This window comes from Panicum virgatum, chromosome 1N (assembly GCF_016808335.1).
Source record: "Panicum virgatum strain AP13 chromosome 1N, P.virgatum_v5, whole genome shotgun sequence".
Classification (NCBI taxonomy): domain Eukaryota; kingdom Viridiplantae; phylum Streptophyta; class Magnoliopsida; order Poales; family Poaceae; genus Panicum; species Panicum virgatum.
In genome coordinates, this window is record NC_053145.1 from 30,429,806 (window position 1) to 30,447,535 (window position 17,730).

The 17,730-nt window shown below is 47.7% G+C and overlaps 2 protein-coding genes across 2 annotated transcripts; both read right to left on the reverse strand.

Annotated features, from left to right (window-relative positions):
• Positions 1 to 773: 773 nt before the first annotated feature.
• LOC120654044 lies at positions 774 to 1,600 on the reverse strand. Its single transcript, XM_039931646.1, has one exon. It carries the CDS (start codon positions 1,525 to 1,527, stop codon positions 991 to 993), a length of 537 nt encoding a protein of 178 aa, XP_039787580.1. The 5' UTR covers positions 1,528 to 1,600; the 3' UTR covers positions 774 to 990.
• A 10,881-nt stretch (positions 1,601 to 12,481) lies between these two features.
• LOC120655619 (reticulon-like protein B18) lies at positions 12,482 to 16,016 on the reverse strand. The gene is made up of 8 exons (XM_039933530.1): positions 15,290 to 16,016; positions 14,961 to 15,114; positions 14,799 to 14,873; positions 14,570 to 14,711; positions 14,410 to 14,479; positions 14,255 to 14,320; positions 14,036 to 14,158; positions 12,482 to 12,898 (listed from the first exon to the last, which is right to left on the reverse strand). The coding sequence occupies exons 1-8, from the start codon at positions 15,873 to 15,875 to the stop codon at positions 12,783 to 12,785; spliced, it is 1,332 nt and encodes a 443-aa protein (XP_039789464.1). The 5' UTR covers positions 15,876 to 16,016; the 3' UTR covers positions 12,482 to 12,782.
• Between the last annotated feature and the right edge of the window lie 1,714 nt (positions 16,017 to 17,730).

Sequence of the window (17,730 nt, forward strand, 5' to 3'; positions counted from 1 at the left end):
AAACAAAGTGAAGACCACCATATTTTCGAAACTAATGTCATCAACAACCGATCATGCCTGGTGATCATTGATGGGGGCCGGGAATCTATAACAACTTAGCAAGCATGGACATGGTTGAGAAGCTTGTTTGACTCAAGAAAACATCCCAGGCCCTACCATATTCAACTGTTCAACAGTTATGGTAACCAGAAGTTAACTTGTATCGTGTGGATACACTGTTCACTTGGTTCATATCGTGATTATGCTGATTGCGATGGGGGTACCCATGCAAGTGTGCTCTTTTCTAGCAATATGATAGAGATACCTTGCATCGTGATAGAATTTATCAGTACAACCTATAATATCTAAAGGAAAGAAAATTAGTTTGGTACCCATGCCTCTCGAAGCTATTTTGAGAGATGAAATAGAAAGAGCTAATTGAGATAACAAGGATGAATCTGGTTGTGGATCAGCAGAAGGGATGTCAGTGTTTTTTTTTATTGTGCTGCTCTTGGATTTAGGGAAGCTAGAAAAGTAGAGTGACTAGGAGGTTAGTCAAGGCCTCCTCAATACCATATTACAAGTGGGCCTAATATGCCATGTGCCTTGGCACATCCTTTTACTATTTATTGACTTTCTCTTCCTCTGTCAAAATGTTTGATATTGAATAGTAGTAAAATCACAATTTTTTTTAGAAAGTAGGGACAAATTCACATGAGCGTACTTGTATTACTACAACTAGAGAATATGGGCAAACTCAATGTTCCAGTTTAAAAAAGAGAGGCAAACTCACATTTAGAATTGGAAACGAGGACAATAATACATTTGCATCTTTTTTCCAATCATAAAGCACGATACCTGTAAATTTCTGCATGGCATCTTGTCGGCGAGTATTCCATTATTACAGCTTCTTATGAACTGAACTTATGCTAGCAAATATGATGAACAGAACATAATCCAGGAAAGACAGCTACAGGTTCGTAATGCAAAATAAAGATACAGATGTGGCCATCATTCTCCAAGCGCGAAGGCAGTGGCATCAAAGCTATCAGAGAGTCCAGTGCCGGTCTTGAAGGTGACCTTCTCCGGCGAGGACACGGGAACGTACACCTCCACCACGCTGAGCCATAGGAACAGCTCTTTGGTCTTGACGCCGGCGATGTTCTTCAGCTTCCCCTTCTCAGCGAAAGCCGTGACCTCGCTGGCGTACGACACGGTCTGTTTGATCTTCTTGAAGGTGTGCTCCACCTTCTTCTTCCTCTGCACCAGCCACATGAACCCATCCTGACGGTTGTAGCCGAATTCCTCGATGTCCTCCAGGGGCAGCAGGCCCTTTGGGAGGCCAAGCTCCTCCAGGAGCTCGACGGACCTCTTCCTGCAGACGCCGTCTCCATTGACGACCTCTGCGCCGGCACGGTGGCTCTCAATTTCTAATGCCATTGGACTATATATGCCACTATAGTTTCCCGGGTGTTTGATTTTGTTGAACTGGTGTCTGCAAAATGAGTTGGGATTTTGTGGTGGAAGATGAGATATGGGGAGCACCATATATATATATATATAGACCCTAGATGGGTATGGCTGTGCTCTGTTAGCGAGAATGGCAGGTGCCTGTGAAGAACAAAGTCCAAGCTCCAAGGGTCGGCCCGTATTAGCACGGCGGTTCAGGTCGCCATACCTGACCAATTGGCCCTGCCAGCAAGGTCAAGCACGAAGTCGCTGACCAGGACGATCCACATGCAGATACAGAAACGGAATTAATGGCTCCTGATCCAAATGACACGAGATGTGTCGCATCTTGGCATGTGGTACAAGGAGGCAGCCCGCACACCACGCACGACCCTGGAGCCGGCGAAAGATGACAAACTGGACCATGTACAGCCGAACAGGCAAGGCAGCTCTAATAGTCTAATCCTGTCCAATAAGTTAGGCTCAGACCAAGTCAAGCAAAGGCTTCACGCGTCGCATCTCAAAGTCACTGCTGATTTTTTAAATAATATTATTTTAATAGTTAATCGCAAAAATAAATGCTAAAATGAAAAAAATATAAAAATAGGTGCCTGTCGGCTCAGCCGACAGGCTTGTTATCGACTGCTCAAAAGCCGATTGCCGACGTGGCGTCTGATGTGGCGCACGCGACCCTCGCGGACGCGGCCTGTCGGCGCCAAAAGGCCTTGTTGGCTATCCAAGGGCCAACAGGCTCTAGTCGGGCCGATTGGGCTGTCGGCCTAATAAGGATTTCGGCGCCAACTGAGTCTTATCGGCCCACAAATGGCCGACAAGCTTTTATCGGCTCTCCAAGGGCCGACAAGCCCTTGTCGGCCACCCAAGGGCCGATAAGTCCCGGTAGGTCCCACCAGCGCCGATTTTGCCTATATATACACCTCGATTCAGGCCAGTGGCAACAAAAATTTTGCTGGAGTAGTAATGGCTAGTGGGGATCGTCTGTCCTGGCGTGCGAGTGCAGAAGTTTGGCGCAGCGAACGGAGATCGCTTTTCCTGGCATGCGAGTGCAGAAGTGTGGAGCAGTGAGAGGTCATGTCCGTGTTTAAAGTGCGAGGGCAGCAGTGTGGAGCGTGCGAGTGCATAAGTATGGAGCAGTGTGGAGCAGTGAGAGGTCATGTCTGTACTTAAAGTGCTTAAACTGTTGACATGAAACGTCACTGAGAATGCTAAATGATAGACTCCGTGACTTCCTCGCTGTTTGAAAGGACGATGCAGGTAGCCCTGCGTGTATAAAAGGCAAGGATGTGGTTGCCGAGAGCACAAGCAATTTACCTTCTACATATTTCAAGTTAGCCCAAACAAACCATTATAAGCTCCTCATCTAGGGCAGCTTTGCGTCGGGAAATAGAGGCTCATTTAGGAGGCCCTCCTAACGATCCAAATAGATGTATTAAAGATTGCAAGGTATGACCGAAAGGTGTAGAGCCACCCTATTGCTATTGCCAGATGCGTTGTGTTCCGAACATATCTCGTGATTACGAGACTTTTGGCCAGAGGTATTGGTCTTGTTAGAATATCGAGGAAGTCCAAAAAGCAGGTGCAATATCACAGGTATACATATATTTTTTAAATATGTTTGTCTAGGTGTTTTTCGTTTTTTTTATAATAAATTTGTTTCGTTTCTTGTTTATGAAAGTACGCTGGTGATGAGACATATACTCATTATTGTCATTTCCATTAGTGGATTGACACATGTATCACTCGTTGTCATCAGCAATATATGGCGTGGTTGAAGAAGGTGGATGATGATGTACGCAAGTGCGAGCGTGAAAAAGCAGAATGGGCGGGACGTGATAAGGGTACTGGCCGTGAATGATGGATGTTGTACTGCTCTGTTTCATTCGGATGAATCGTGCTACCAGAATAAGTTATCTTACTTCCCGACCAATATGTCGTGTGTTTGTTTTTGGAAGCCTCTTCTGGCTGCCTATGTATTGTTGTTTGTTAAAATTTCCTAAGGCATGTTAGGTTTAGTTCAGGACCTCATTACAGTTGTTTTCAACAGGTCCTCACATGCCATTTCATGTGTTGTGCGCGTTGAATTATGTAAAGCACTACTTTGTTTATGTTGAATGTGTGAAGTGTGGCTTTCGTTTGATTTTGTTTTGAAAAATTGAGAAGAATAATGTAATGAACAAATAAATTGTGTACGGGTTGTACTGGGTTGTACTAGACGTTCTAGCCGACATATGACTCATAGAGTTGTCATATCCCGCAGCAAAGCTGCGTTCGCTACAGTATCCAAGATCGTCACGTCGGTCTGAAAAAGTTTACTTGTAGACCAATAGTTCTGAAAAGTCTAGTTGTAGCTCACATGTTCTGAAAAGGCTACTTGTAGGTCGCCAGTTCTGAAAAGTCTATAAGTACGTCAGAGGTCATTAAAAACTTTCAGCTAGCGGACAACTCACAGACTGTACGCATGCTGATTAATTAGACATTGAAATTACAAAACAAATTGTACTGGCATGTGCATGGAACACGCTAACTTCATGTTCGAACTACACCTAATATGCCTTAGGGAATCTGAAATGCGGAGATTAAACGATACTGATCTACTGAGTGCACCGAGGATACTTCTCCTTCCTAATAGCCTCGGGCCCCGCCTCCTTCGCACGGCGGGCCCTCTCTCACTTCCTCTCCCTATCATCTTCACGCTCCTCCACTTGCCGACGTTCCACATCTGCAAACCTCTTCTCAATCTCTTCTTGATTTTTCTTGCGCTTCTCCTCCATTATTTCCTCGTGCAGCATTCGCTGTCACCTTTCTGCAGCCCACCTTGCTTCGTGCTCAATGTGTTGCTTAGCTTCCGAGGATTGCTCCGTGTCCAGCCACTGTATGAAATCACAAAGAGGTGGTGGGCTCTATTTCCAAACCGAGCTAGATTTAACTTACTTTACTCTGAACACGCAAACCAGATAGTTCAAGGTGGTACCTTCGATTTGTCCTTGCAGTAGCGCTTTGGCGGGTCGTGCTCGTAGTTGTCACACATGAAGAACCTCATGCCGTAGTCGTCGTCAAAAACTTTGGACTCCATCAGCTTGCACAACGAAGCGCAGAAGCACATTGGAACCTGCACTCCTTGAGGTACAGGTTCTCTAATCTTGTTCCACAGAACATAGGTGGAACCAGAGGAAGACATGGTGGTAATTCAGGGATGTGGAGTGGTTTCCTATGTGATGGGGTGATGTGCCTATTTATAGATAGAGGTAGATGGTCTATAGGCATGGTTCAAGCAATCTGAAAAGCGCACAACAATCAATTGACGTACGAGCACATGCACACACAGTGAACGAATGGGGTGCAGAAGAATCCTATGCAACCTGACATGGCATCCAAGAGCGTCACGGCGTGGGATACACAATCATCATACACAACTGTCGAGAAGAAAAACAAGACAACTACAACATAATATGGAGTGCAACTGCAATGTCCTAAACCTACTTCTTCGGTTTCTTCCTGACAAGCTGATCAGACGGAACCGTGAAATGGTCCGCTGCCTTGTGAGTACGTGGCTCCAGGGGGTGGAGTGGAGTGGACTGGACAGAGCCGTCCTGGGTCGGCTGTGTCGGCGTGGGGGCTCCAGGCATCTGCCAGGCCTCGAGTAGGTCCTCCTGCGGCCAGATGTCTCGATCCGGCACGTAGAAACTGTCCATGCTGCCTGAAACTGCCTCGACCGCTGCGAATACAATAATTATAAATAACATACATATGAATTAAATAGAACTTACTATACGACCTAGGTTACTCCTTACCTGCTAACCCGGTAGGCATGGCGGCCCCCGTGGAGTGGACTGCTGAAGGTCCTACTGCGGTGGACGGCGCACTAGCGGTCGACGGACCAGGAGCACGTGCCGGTGAAGTCGTGCGGGTGCCGCGCACTGGAGTTGACCTGTGCTCGGAACCGCCACCTCTGGCATCGCTCGGCACGTTGCACGCCTAACTCCGTCAATGCAGCGCTGTACGAGGCGTCGTAGGCCACTCGCTAACTCCATCCTGGCCACACGCAGTGGGTTTGCCTCAAGACGCTCCGCAAACGACAGCAACTCTGCGCCGACATCGGTGCAAGTATCGGTCTGCAAAATTGAGCGTATGATGGTATGAACAATTCATTCGATTACACAACATAACCCTTGCATCCCGTAACGTAAAGAAAAATAACTTACAATAACGTTGAAGGCAGTGGGAGGCTCGGTGGCAAACGTGTCTGTAATCTCCGCTTCATGGGGCTCGGGGTCCTCTGCCACGGGGAAGCACCTCCAACGTGTAGCGCTGTGGTACCAACGCAAGTAGCTCGGGTGCATGGCCTCGTCGTATGGAAGCTGCGTCGGGTGGACATCGTCGGCAGCTTGCAGCCACTGCTCCGCCCATGACTGTATCTTTGTAGCCCAAGTTGCCTAATAGGCAACACCCTGCCCTTTTCTTGTTAGTCTGCACATGTAAAACAAATGAGCATATTGTATTCATCTCGTAAACCAAATGAAGTGCATTTTACAAAAGAACTTACAAGTGTGAAGAACGATCGAGAGGTTGTCGTGGCAGTGGGAACTCCTGGCACACCCCAAGCTGGCGAAAGACTCGGTGCACATAGTACGGCTCGACAAAGATATAGAAAACCAAACTCTTCTTCATGAACCAGTGGAGCTGGTCACGGTAGCAAAGCACAGACAGAACTCGTGGAGCACGTGCCGCCGTCAGTGCTGCAGTGTACGGGTTCCACCGAACCCGGTTCGGTTTCAGCTGGTCGAACGCGGCGACAAAGGCAGGATATGTCAAACATCCGGTACCCGTCGTCCACGTAGGCTGCAGTCAAGTAATGCTGCAAATTAATAATACTTTAATAATTAAATTTTTGAAATTGAAATAAACTCACATTTCGTTTCGTCCAGATCGATCCCATGGTGGGCCTATCGATCGCGTCGAAGTGTCCGTCATCGTCCAGGTGGTACATGGCCTCCTCGTACAGGTCGTAGCTACAAAGCCGTGGCCGTCCGATGTCGAACCACTCAAACGACCACAGCATAAGCAACAACTAACAGCCGACCAACGTGCCGGTCGAGCTCCTCCTCGTGCACGTGTCGCACAAGGCCCTCTCAGTACAAGCGAGCACGGCGGACCCCCAACTGAATTGAGGAACGTCATCCAAAGGAGCGTCGGCAATCTGCTGAGCATACCAGATCAAGTGTTTGTCGACACTATCGGGGTGCGAGCTCGTAAACAACACCCATCCAAACAGCCACAACAGGTACGCCTCCAGGTGCCTCCTAACCCTCTAGTCCTACGCGTCCTCACCAAGGTGATCCGCCGTGAACTGCAGCAGCCAAGCCTTTGTCGGTCCATGGTTGTCAGTAAAGTTGACCTGAGGCGGCTGGTCCTCAACTGGTGGGATAACTCCATCAAACCGCTGCAAGATCACCTGCCTCCAGTCCGGGTCAACAGCCCAGGCAGCCACGGCTCGGTCAACGAGTGGCAAACCAAGAAGGAAGGAGACGTCCCAGAGGGTGACCGTCATCTCTCCAACTAGAAGGTGGAACGTATGAGTCTCTGGACGCCAACGATCCACCAAGGCAGACAACAGAGCACGGTACACAAGAAACCGAAGGCCCCCGTGTCGGCTCCACCAAACGACACAGTGGGAGCAAACCAGACGCACGCAACCTGTGACACGAAAATATAATAGTTAACCACATGAATCAAGAAAAAACTTACAAAATTAGCTGCACAACTTATATAGCGTACCTAGGGATCCAACGGGCGTCAAGCCGCCAACACTCGTCGTGCGTCCATAACCTCAAAGAGGCTGGAATCTGTCCATCCACCAAATGTGAACGGTGCTTCGCATCAATCACTGGATCGATCAGCTGAAAGTTAGCCATATCTACAAAATGCACATTGAATGTAAAAAAATTACATATGTAAATGAAATAAGTGAGCTCACCAAAGACTAATATGAAAATAGAATTACATTACACATCAAAAACTTACGTAAAACAATATTACATAAAACAATATTACAATAAAATAGTACAACACATAGTTCAGAGGATTACCATTACACGCAGACACATTTCTGCCCAACAGTACAACACTTACTTAAAAAATTATTACAATACATAGTTCAGAGGATTATCATTACACTACAGGAAAAACAAATAAATATTACACCTAGACAACCATATCCCTTCTACCTAATTCTTCTTAGATTTGCGTTGTGGAATAGGTCTTTCTGTTGTGCCGTCTACATTCCTATGGATTGGATAGCTTTCACAATCCTTTTGAAGGTGTCCTCCACCGCATGCTAAGAAATATTTCTCACCACCTGTAGCCTTCTTTGCGTCCATATCGTTTCTAATACGATGACTCTTCTAGCGACCCCGGTGAATGATCTTAGTTTCCGGATCAGGAATCCAATTTGCCCCATTGGGCAGAGGTTTCGTAAAATCAGCTAGCGCCCTCTAGCCACGGAGTTCGCCACTCCAAGTAGCTATTACTGCCTCCTTCAGATAATACGGGGACACGTAGGTCCCTGCAATTCTTGCCTCGCCATGAGTAGCGTAGACATATGAACAAGGCAAATGTAGCAGTTTCGGTTTGTTGCAAAAGCACACGCACGTGTTCGTTTCTGGCCAAAGCTGGCATTCCATTGTTACCGTAGAACTGCCCATTCCAACGTCCCCCTTGTCATGCATCGACACCTCGAAGAAATAATCTTGGTTGCCCATGAAATGCACTCGATGCAGAGCTCCCTTGGCACTTATTTTATCTATTATCTCTGTCATTTTACTGCAGTACAACATTTGAGGATCTCGCACAACAAGTGCGGCTTGCTAAAATTGTTCTCGAAGATATGCCACTGTTCCTCGAAGAATGCACTCGACAATGGTGGTCAAGGGAAGGGAGCGGCATGCCTTAATTACCTAGTTATACACCTCAGCCAGATTTGTTATCATAATTCCATACTTCGATCCATCAGTATCCGCAATCAACGCCCATTTCTCAAGGGGGCTCATTTTTTATCCACTCAGAGAAGCATTTCACTGATCTTCCCTCTTTACGCCTCATTGTCACGCATGCAGGCTCACCCTCGATAGGATCTAAACCACACGGCTCCTCTTCCCGTGCCACAACAGGTTTCTTACGAACCTCCTCCATATGACTCATAGTAAGCTTATCAAGAAGGGCCCATATTTCGTCAAATTTGCATCGCTGATTTTGTTTACACATTTTCTTGAACAGATCCTCCAGCCGCTTGCTTCTAAACTGGGAGTAAAAATTCACACCCATATGCCTGATGCACCATCAACTATGCAGGTCTGGCCACGAAACATCAATGTTGCACCCTTCCTGCAGTTTCTTGACAGTTGACAATATACCTTTGTGCCGATCATGGAGGACACACACGTTAGGCCTCTCACATACCACGGCCCGCTTGATGAGTGAAAGAAACCACAACCAGCTTTCAGCGTTCTCAGATTCCACAAAAGAAAGGCAATCAGGACAACCTTGTCGTTTGCGTCGACCCCAATGCAGGTGAGCAGCTGCCCTTTATACATTCCGGTCAGAAATGTTGCATCCACACAGAGAACTGGTCTGCAGTGTTTGAAAGCTTCAATCATGCACCCAAAGGACCAGAAGGCACGCCTAAGCACCCTGTCACCATTTGCATCCTGACAGTCATCAATATCGATTATAGTTCCTGGATTCATACTCTGTAGTAGTGCCAGTAGATGTGGTAGGTGGTGGTACGAATCCTTGTTGATGTAGACGCGGCCCGATCTTCCGAGAGGTAGGGTAAATTCGATTGATGGAGTACGTGACGTTGGGATCCAACTTCTAATCAAACACGAATTTGAAGCCTGCAACCGTTACACCACCGCTGCGCTGGTTATCAACCAAGCACAACTTAATTGACCTCACCGAGAAAGCTTTTCCTGCAAGCGAATCGAAGGACACAAGCAAGAAGATATAAACACACAATCTGATAAATGCAGATATGGATTAAGCGAATCATAAGAGGGGTTCAAGAACTTGATTCCAAAGGACTAATCGACACAGATACAACGATGCAATCTCTGTTTCTCGAAGGAAAACACAAGAACTAAACAAAACCCAAGACTAAGCGGCGGCGGCTACTGAGTTTATGGAAGAACCAGGCGACCTAGGGTTGGGGGCGACCAGGGAGGGGGCGCCCACAACATGGGCTGAAGGCCCAACACGATACACGGGCCATTGGCCCAAAAGAGGTGGCGCATCACCTTTCCAGATTCTGGACGTCGACTTGTTTTGCGAATTGCTGTTGACTCCGAACTGCTATGGACCTGAATCTGGTGGCGTTGGAAAGGTTATGAAATTATCTTTCCAACCTATAAAGATCTCCTCAAACGGACTCCATATGTATTCGTGGCGTCGATTTTGGTGCAGACTGTTTCTGGAATCCGAGAAGGAAACGAAGTCAAAGTTGAAGACGAGTCGGACTTCAACGTGTACGTATCCGATGCAGCGATGCCCTCATCACTTGTACGAGCCAAACCTCCACTCAAGCGCCTTCTGCTTTACTCGCCATGCCATGTCATATGATATTTCATAGGAGAATCTATTGGAAATTACAAGCATGATCTGAAATGGAGATATGCAAGTCTTCTTCACAATTTCTTCGTACATCACAGTGGCTACAAACTCAGCTATCATATTTCTATGCTTCACAATAGTTTCTAAAAAACTTGCACGAGTGCCCAACGACGATCGAAGCCACAAAGTTGTTCTCCCCCTTCGGCAGGTAACCATGAACCCGCCGTGGACATCCAGGGGATAGGCACTTGACATCATATGTGGTTGGATTGGAAATAACCACCTTAAATGGTTTCTTTTCCATGAAAGACCATTTCTTAACTGCATGTTGCAGGTGCTTCTTATCGTGAAACAATTGTCCACTTTGGATCTCAATTTGATTGTACACCCAGTTACTGTCATGACCATAATTAACCGTGAGCCCATCCATGTCAAAGTTGCCCCAATCCTCGGGAACGGTATCATCATTGTCAAATAGTCAAGTATCTCGACCTGCAACAAAGGTTCTGTACTCTTTGTCATCTACCTCCATTTCATCAACAATCGCCTCATCCAACTCGCCCTGATCAGCAGTAATGTCACCGCCAATTCCTTCAATTTCATACTCAACTTGTTGTTGGACCACAGGCTCCTCTGCAGTAGCATTTTCATGCGGCCAATCGGTTTCAGCCACCTCCTCTGTTGCAGCAACGGCATAGCTCATGCTACTCTCATCTGGAGTTACGTTAGCCAGTTCTTGCTGAACAAGCCCAACAAGAGGGAATTTCATTGTGTTCATACCCATATGGACAAATCCACGCCAACATTTCGAGTTCCTCATCTCGTACAATTCCCAGCGCCAACCATGCTCATGCTGCCTTGGAACTACACCAGAAACTTTGATCCTCCAGTGACTTGGGTCAACTTGCAAAAAATTATGCACTCAACCTAACATATCCCCATGTCTCATGTGTAATGGATTGCTCACAGTTGTATCTACATACTGAAACTGACTTATATCTACCCCCGAGTCACAATAATTGATGAACCCATTGCCACGATGAACTCTGATATTTACTAGTTCCGAATTCATCCTGCTAATGCATTACAGAATCTGACGTTATACGACACATTGAAATATTTGTAATTTATGTATTCTGACAATCTATAAGCACCTACACTATATTTCATTCGAATATGTATTAAGTATTCAATACAATTCCCTACATAATCATGATTTACTTAATACTTGATACAGAAAAAATATCATGTAATACAAAATAACAATATTCACACATTAAACTACTAAACTACAAATTTAACAGTTGTATAAATGCCAAAGTTAATTATAAATGACTATTAGTAAAACAAACTATTGTTAATCAAACATTATTTAAATAAACCTTAGTTATAAATCTAACTGCATTAATAATTAAATCTAAACTATAATTAAAAAAAATTAACTATAATTACAAAAACATTAATTAAACCTAAACTATTAGTAAAACTAAACTATAATAAAAAAATTAACTATATATGATAGAGAAAAAAACTTACCGAGCCGCCGGGCGGCCGGTGCGACACTGACCGCCGCCGGCCCCCTCCAACCACCGAGCTCCGCCGAGCCGAGCGCCGGCGAGGACCCGCGGCAGCACGCGGCTCCGGGCGGCGTCGGAGACGGTGGAAGTGCGGCGTCGGAGGCGGCGGAGACGCGGCGCCACGAGCAGAGCGGAGGCGCGCGACCAGAGGCGGTGGCGAAGCGCGAGCGGAGGCGGAGAAGGCGGCGGCGCGTGAGTGGAGGCGGCGGTAAAAGCTACGGCGGCGGGCGGTGAAAGGGCGGTGGATGAAGTAAATGGCTGATAGGCCTGTCGGCCGTCCGACGGCCAATAAGTCACCTTATCGGACCGATAGGTGTTGTCGGCCCTTGGACGGCCGACAAGCCCCTATTGCACCAACAGGCCACGCTGGCAGCTCGCTCAGCGGGCCGAGCTGACGTGGACCAATCCAGTCGGCTCTTCAATTGCCGAGAGGCCCCTATCGGCTATTTAGGAGCCGACAGGTCCTCTATCGGCATGCACCTATTTTTGCGATTTTTTCATTTTGGCATTTATTTTTGTGACTAACTATTAACATAATATTATTTTTTAAAAAAACTGTCGCTGCTGCATTCCACACTGGATCCGGACTCCGATTCCTTTTGTATTCGATTTCGATAGTACCTGCAGCTAGAAGAAGAATGTATAAGACATTTGGACCTTGCAAATATCAGAGTGTATTTCCTTCCAAACATGGACAAGCACGGTTTCGCATGCTGGCTTCAACCTAACCATAGACTTACATAAAAGGTCACACAAGTTTTAATTGGTGTACGAACACTGAGCGAGCCACGTTTAAACTATCAGAGGTATTTAAATGCTAACCAGAAACACTAAACAGAGGGATCTGCAAAATCTATCGATAACACACACGAAATGCTTTTCCATTTTATTTATCAGCATGCAACAGGCACTCTACGAGGGGCTTATAGTTTCGGCACAGTAGAAGCTCCTCTGATGCAATGTTCAGAAATACATCGCGCAGCTAATAGAACCACTAGACGTGGAACTGGATATTATTGTACAGTAACAGTAGTATATCGTAGCAGGTCAGAAGAGCACTGCTGGCTTCCCTTGCGATACTGTAACTGCAAAAGAACACAGCTCAAAAGAACAGTGGTACGAGCCATGAGCTGTGGCTGTAACAGTGCTGCAAATCTACTCGTCCAGCTCCATTGTATGGCCTTCATCGTCTTGGCAACTTTGAACTCCTGGGTTGATGTCCGCCTTGCGATACTTCTGATTATAACGCAGTATGACAAGTGAAACGAAGGCTGCAACGAGAGAAGTATACATTTATGTATTAAATTATTACCACTGAAAAATAAAAGTATGAATTAGTTCCAAACTTCAAATTGAATTTTGAAGGCTCTCGTAGTGATTTCCCCCCAATGTGTGTGAAATGCAAGAAAACAGTGCCCAAACTATTCCTGCACTTCACACAAAAGACAAATCCTACCTCATATTAGGATTTTTTTTTCGCGACCGTGCCTGAGCACGTTTTTCATTAAAAGGGAGACCTCATATTAGGAATTTAAAAAAGATTTTTACTACGAACCATGTTAGTTCAATAATCTTTGGTGTGCTATGTCATAGTCTTTATTTGCTGAACAGTAAAACCACTAATAACATTTTCATCACAAATTTTGGAACCAATAATATGACAGATTGCCCTATCTGCATCAAAGTGCATATAATAAGCTGGGCCTAATTTAACGGAAATGTATCTTCATTTTCCAACACAATTGGTGTGTGTGTGACCTTTCAGTACCATCACAATTAGTTTAATAATCTATGGTACTATGTCACAGTGTTTATTTGCTGAAGAGTAAAACCGCCAATAACTTTTCAGTCATAGATTTTGGAATCAATAATTTGGCAGATTTCCTTATTATGTAATGGGCTCTCCTAATGAAGCGGAAAGTATCTACTGTTTGGTTATTATCTTGGAAAACAATTTTCATTTTCCATCACAATTGGTTTGTATGACCTTTCAGTACCATGTTTCCTAAATACCAATATGGTACTATGTTCCCTATTTACACCATGTACTGTGTTTGTATTGCTGTAATGAACCATTAATACAAAGAGATAATCAACATCAATCAATCACTAAAGAGCAGGTGAACTGCATGTCTGCATTTTGAAATGAGCAAATTGTCGGAATTTTAACTCTCATCCATCAACATTTTGAATCCACATTTTAGCCTGAATTAAGCATAAACTTGTTCAGGATGCAGTTGGAAACTTTGAATCTTTTTTTTCCATGATGCAAACTCAATTACTGTATGGCTAAATATTTCTTCACAAGCTAATAAATAAACCTTATGTTTGAATAAAACTGCCTTTCAGTAAATGAGATTGACTGAAGAGGTTATTTCAGTTGCCCCAGCCATGTCAGTAATAGATACCTGCCATGACACGTGTCTTCACACTAAACATGTTCCAGAACATTGTCACTGCTGTGGCTGCAACAAGTTTCTTGCGCGGGCAAGACTTCCATGCTTCTAGAGCCCGGTCTCCCAAAATCTCAACTGAAGTCAACAACAAGTAGAACTCAGCCTTACGCCCTGAAGAATAATTACGGACAAAAAAATATGATAATATCACCAGGGGCAGCTGAATCGCACCTCTTTTATGAATTTGACTTGAATAGCAGCTATATAGCTTTGGGACTGTAAAACTGGTGAAAAATCCTGCAGTTTTTATCAAACACAACAACATTACATTACAAGTCAATCATACCGAACTGGCTGCTGCCTGTTCTTTGTGCATCCGATTGTACCTGCAGCTAGAAGCCTCCACACTGTAACCAAACTTCCATATTTAGCACCAAACAGAAGTACAGGCAGTACCTAACGTTCCAGCAAACAGAGTCCTAAATTAATCAGGGAGAACGATGTCTTTTGCAGTACATGGGATCATGAACCAAATCTGCGGCTTACTCTGAGAGTCATTGAGGGTTCACCGGAGAAGATCACTTGTGCCGTAGATATCATGGAGTTTGCAATCGGAAGTACAGCTCGGGAAGCACGAAGCAGATCTTCTTCAGTCAACTGGAAGCTTCTTCCCCTCTCCACCTGCGGCCTGTTACCCAATTGCAAACTAATATAACTCTCTGTCCAATTATCGATATGGACTAAAGAAAAATCAAATCACTGATCAATCATATACCTCTGAGGAACAGAATCTTTGAAGAACGCTAAGCCCAAGATCATAACACCGAAGTGACAGAGAGCCGAGATTGGGCTGCAAATCATCACCCAAAGCTCATTACAAGATTGTAGGGATGAAACATACAGAATGTCAGTTAAAAGAGTATCAAATTCGACATGCCTGAAGGTGATCTCTTTTGAAAATGAGCATGAGAAGAAGCACATGGATCCAAACCCGAACCATAGCGACGATTTAGCCACGTTCCTCCACATCACCAAGTCAACAGTCCTTTCCCACAGACCTTCCCACTCAGATTGCTCCACGAAGACAGTTCCTGTATGTCAAAAGATGAACAGTTACTGCGGAATGCTCAGCAAATTTGAAATAGAATCCCCTATAACCATCAAGCAGGAGAACAGTAAACACAAACGAAAGTTCAGAGCAATGATTTCGCCTAGAGCAACAATCTTGTATGAGAAGCTAAGGGGTTGAGAGCTAGTTTCGCTCACCGCTGGTAGCATCGGGACAAGCCAGGACAAGAGCCAAGCTCGTATCCTCCTCATTCACCCCAGCCGCCGCTGCCTTGTCCGCGGCCGCGGCAGCTTTCGGCGCCGGCGCCGCCCTGGTGGACTTCCTCCTGCGGGCCCTCCTGGCGGCGTCCTCCTCCGCCTCGACGTCCTTCTCGAGCCTCCGCCTCGGCCGGCGCGCGTTCCGCGGGGACGCCAGCGCGGGCGCGGCACACTGCTCCGCCGCCCCGCGCCGCCTCCGTCTGGGCGGCGTCGGCGTCCCCGCCACCACGACCACCTCCACGCTCTCGTCGACGCCCGTCCCGCCGGCGGCCCAGCGCGTCCTCGACCGGTGCCGGCGCGAGCTCGGCGGCGGCGGGGACAGCAGCAGCAGCTCGTGCAGCGAGTACCCGGACACCTGCACCGACGGCGACGGCGAGGGGGTCCTCAGCCCCGCACCCGACGCCGCCGGCTTGGGCGGCGGCGTCGCGGGGAGATCAGCAGGAGGGTGGTGGTAAGGGGGCTCAGGGAGCGCAGTCGCCGCAGCCAGAGGCGCCGGCGAGGAAGGGTCCGCCGCCATGACCTCCATGTGTTCGACGATTTGCTTCACTCGGATTTGGTGGGCGGGGTGGGTTTGGGTCCGCCTCCCGTGCGGGATGCTTCGCTTTATTCTCAATGTTTTTTAAGGGCCGCTTTTGTTTTCAATGTTTCGGAGATGGGAAAGCGCGAGTGGGGCGGGTGCCGATTTCGAGGGCCCACGCGCCAGTGGGTGCGCGTTCGGAATATAGCCGTTGGGCGCGAGACGGTGAGGGCTTTTCGATTTCGTGGTGGCGGCATATAACTTGTGCCAGTGAGGCAGTGCTGCGGGGCCGGGGTGTCAGCGGGTTAAAATTTGATTTTTGTTGGTGGTGCCATCACACTGTGTAATTAGTTATTTTTTCAACTGCATTTAATGCTTAATGCATGTGTCCGAAGATTCGATGTAACGGATACTGTGCAAAAATTTTTATGAACTAAACAGGGTTCCTTTTACAATGGCCTTGTTTGGTTCAACCCACTCTTCCTTAGCGCACGCAAACTGAAAAAAGAATCTTCTATGCATGAAATCCAAAATGAAGTCTATTTGTAAAATCTTTTCAGGGATGTGCGTAATTTTTCGTGACGAATCTAATGATGATAATTGATTGATGATTGGTTAAAGTGATGCTACAGTAACCATCTTCTAGTCAAGCGGTCAAAGACCTCAGATTCTTCAGGGTTCCTAGCGCAGGGGTTCTGAAATTAATTTTGTAAACTGGCTTTGTTTGACACCATAATTAGCGGTCAAAATGTTAATATTCCTAACACAGACTAGCACAAAAGCACGAACCAAACAGGGCCAATTCTGTTGGTGGTGCCGTCACATAAGGTTATGTTTGGTTTTATAAGTTTACTAGTGTAGGGCGCGCGATGCGCGCGTCCGGTCATGTAAGCGTGCGTAAGTTTGTGTGGTAACTATTTTACAGCACGCCATATGAGGAACATAATTCATCAGACATATTACACGGAGAACAATTATATTGTAAGGCAGCATAAATGAGCTAAAAGGAAGGTGATGGATGCACGGAATTAGGCTTCGATCACAACAGCGGATGCACCGGTGTGTCAAGGAGGACGTGGTCGTCGAGGGCGTAGCGGCGGAGGGCGAGGAGGACCTAGTCCTGCCAGCGTCCGTAGGAGGAGGACGTAGGGTCGAGGAGGACGAAGACCAGTGCCTTGAGTTTCTGGACGCCGGCGGCCTGAAGGTGGAGCTGGGGGACCATGGGATCGGTCGGGTCGAGCCGGGATCCAGAACCCGAGGGCGGAGCCTGGTGGGAGGAAGAGGTGGCGTGCTCGGCGAAGGGGACGACAAGCTGCTGGCCAGAGGAGAGGAGAATATAGTGCTCCGCCTCGGCAACCCGGCGAGCAAGAGCGTCGGCCGCGGAGCGCTCGCGCTCCCAGGTGATGGCAGCCGCGCGGCCCCGCTCTGGAGCCGCCACAGCCTCGGACTTGGCGGCGAGGAGGGCCGCGGCGAGAGCAGCGTCGGCCGGAGCAGACCCGGCGACGAGGGGCACCGGTCCGCGGAAGGCAGAGGCGGTCGCGCCCCCGCGCCAGTACCCACAGTGGCTGCGGCGGCGGCGGCGGCGGCAGCACCCGCGCCCCCCGCGCCCAGATCGAGAGGAGGAGCGGCGGGGGCGGCCGGAGGCGGCGGGGCGGTGGGCCCGCGCCCACCGGCGGCGGCGCTGCCGAATCCGTGCCCGCAGGGGCCGGCGGCGGTGGCGGGGGCAGCAGATCCGCGCCAGCGGCGGCCATGGGCGGTGTGCGCCCGCGACGACGGCGCCTCCGCCCGCCGGGAGGAGCTTGCCCCCCGTGGCGGCGGCAGCCACAAGGGCGGCGGTAGGCCCCCAGGGACGGCGCGCGCCGGC

Excerpts from the sequence above, each read along its gene's own strand:
- LOC120654044 (XM_039931646.1), bottom strand. The coding sequence starts at position 1,527 with ATGGTGCTCCCCATATCTCATCTTCCACCACAAAATCCCAACTCATTT.
- LOC120655619 (XM_039933530.1), bottom strand. The coding sequence starts at position 15,875 with ATGGAGGTCATGGCGGCGGACCCTTCCTCGCCGGCGCCTCTGGCTGCG. Across the intron at positions 14,874-14,960 it reads TCAAAAGAGATCACCTTCAG|CCCAATCTCGGCTCTCTGTC; the intron begins GCATGTCGAATT and ends GATGATTTGCAG. Across the intron at positions 12,899-14,035 it reads GAAGACACGTGTCATGGCAG|CCTTCGTTTCACTTGTCATA; the intron begins GTATCTATTACT and ends CTCTCGTTGCAG.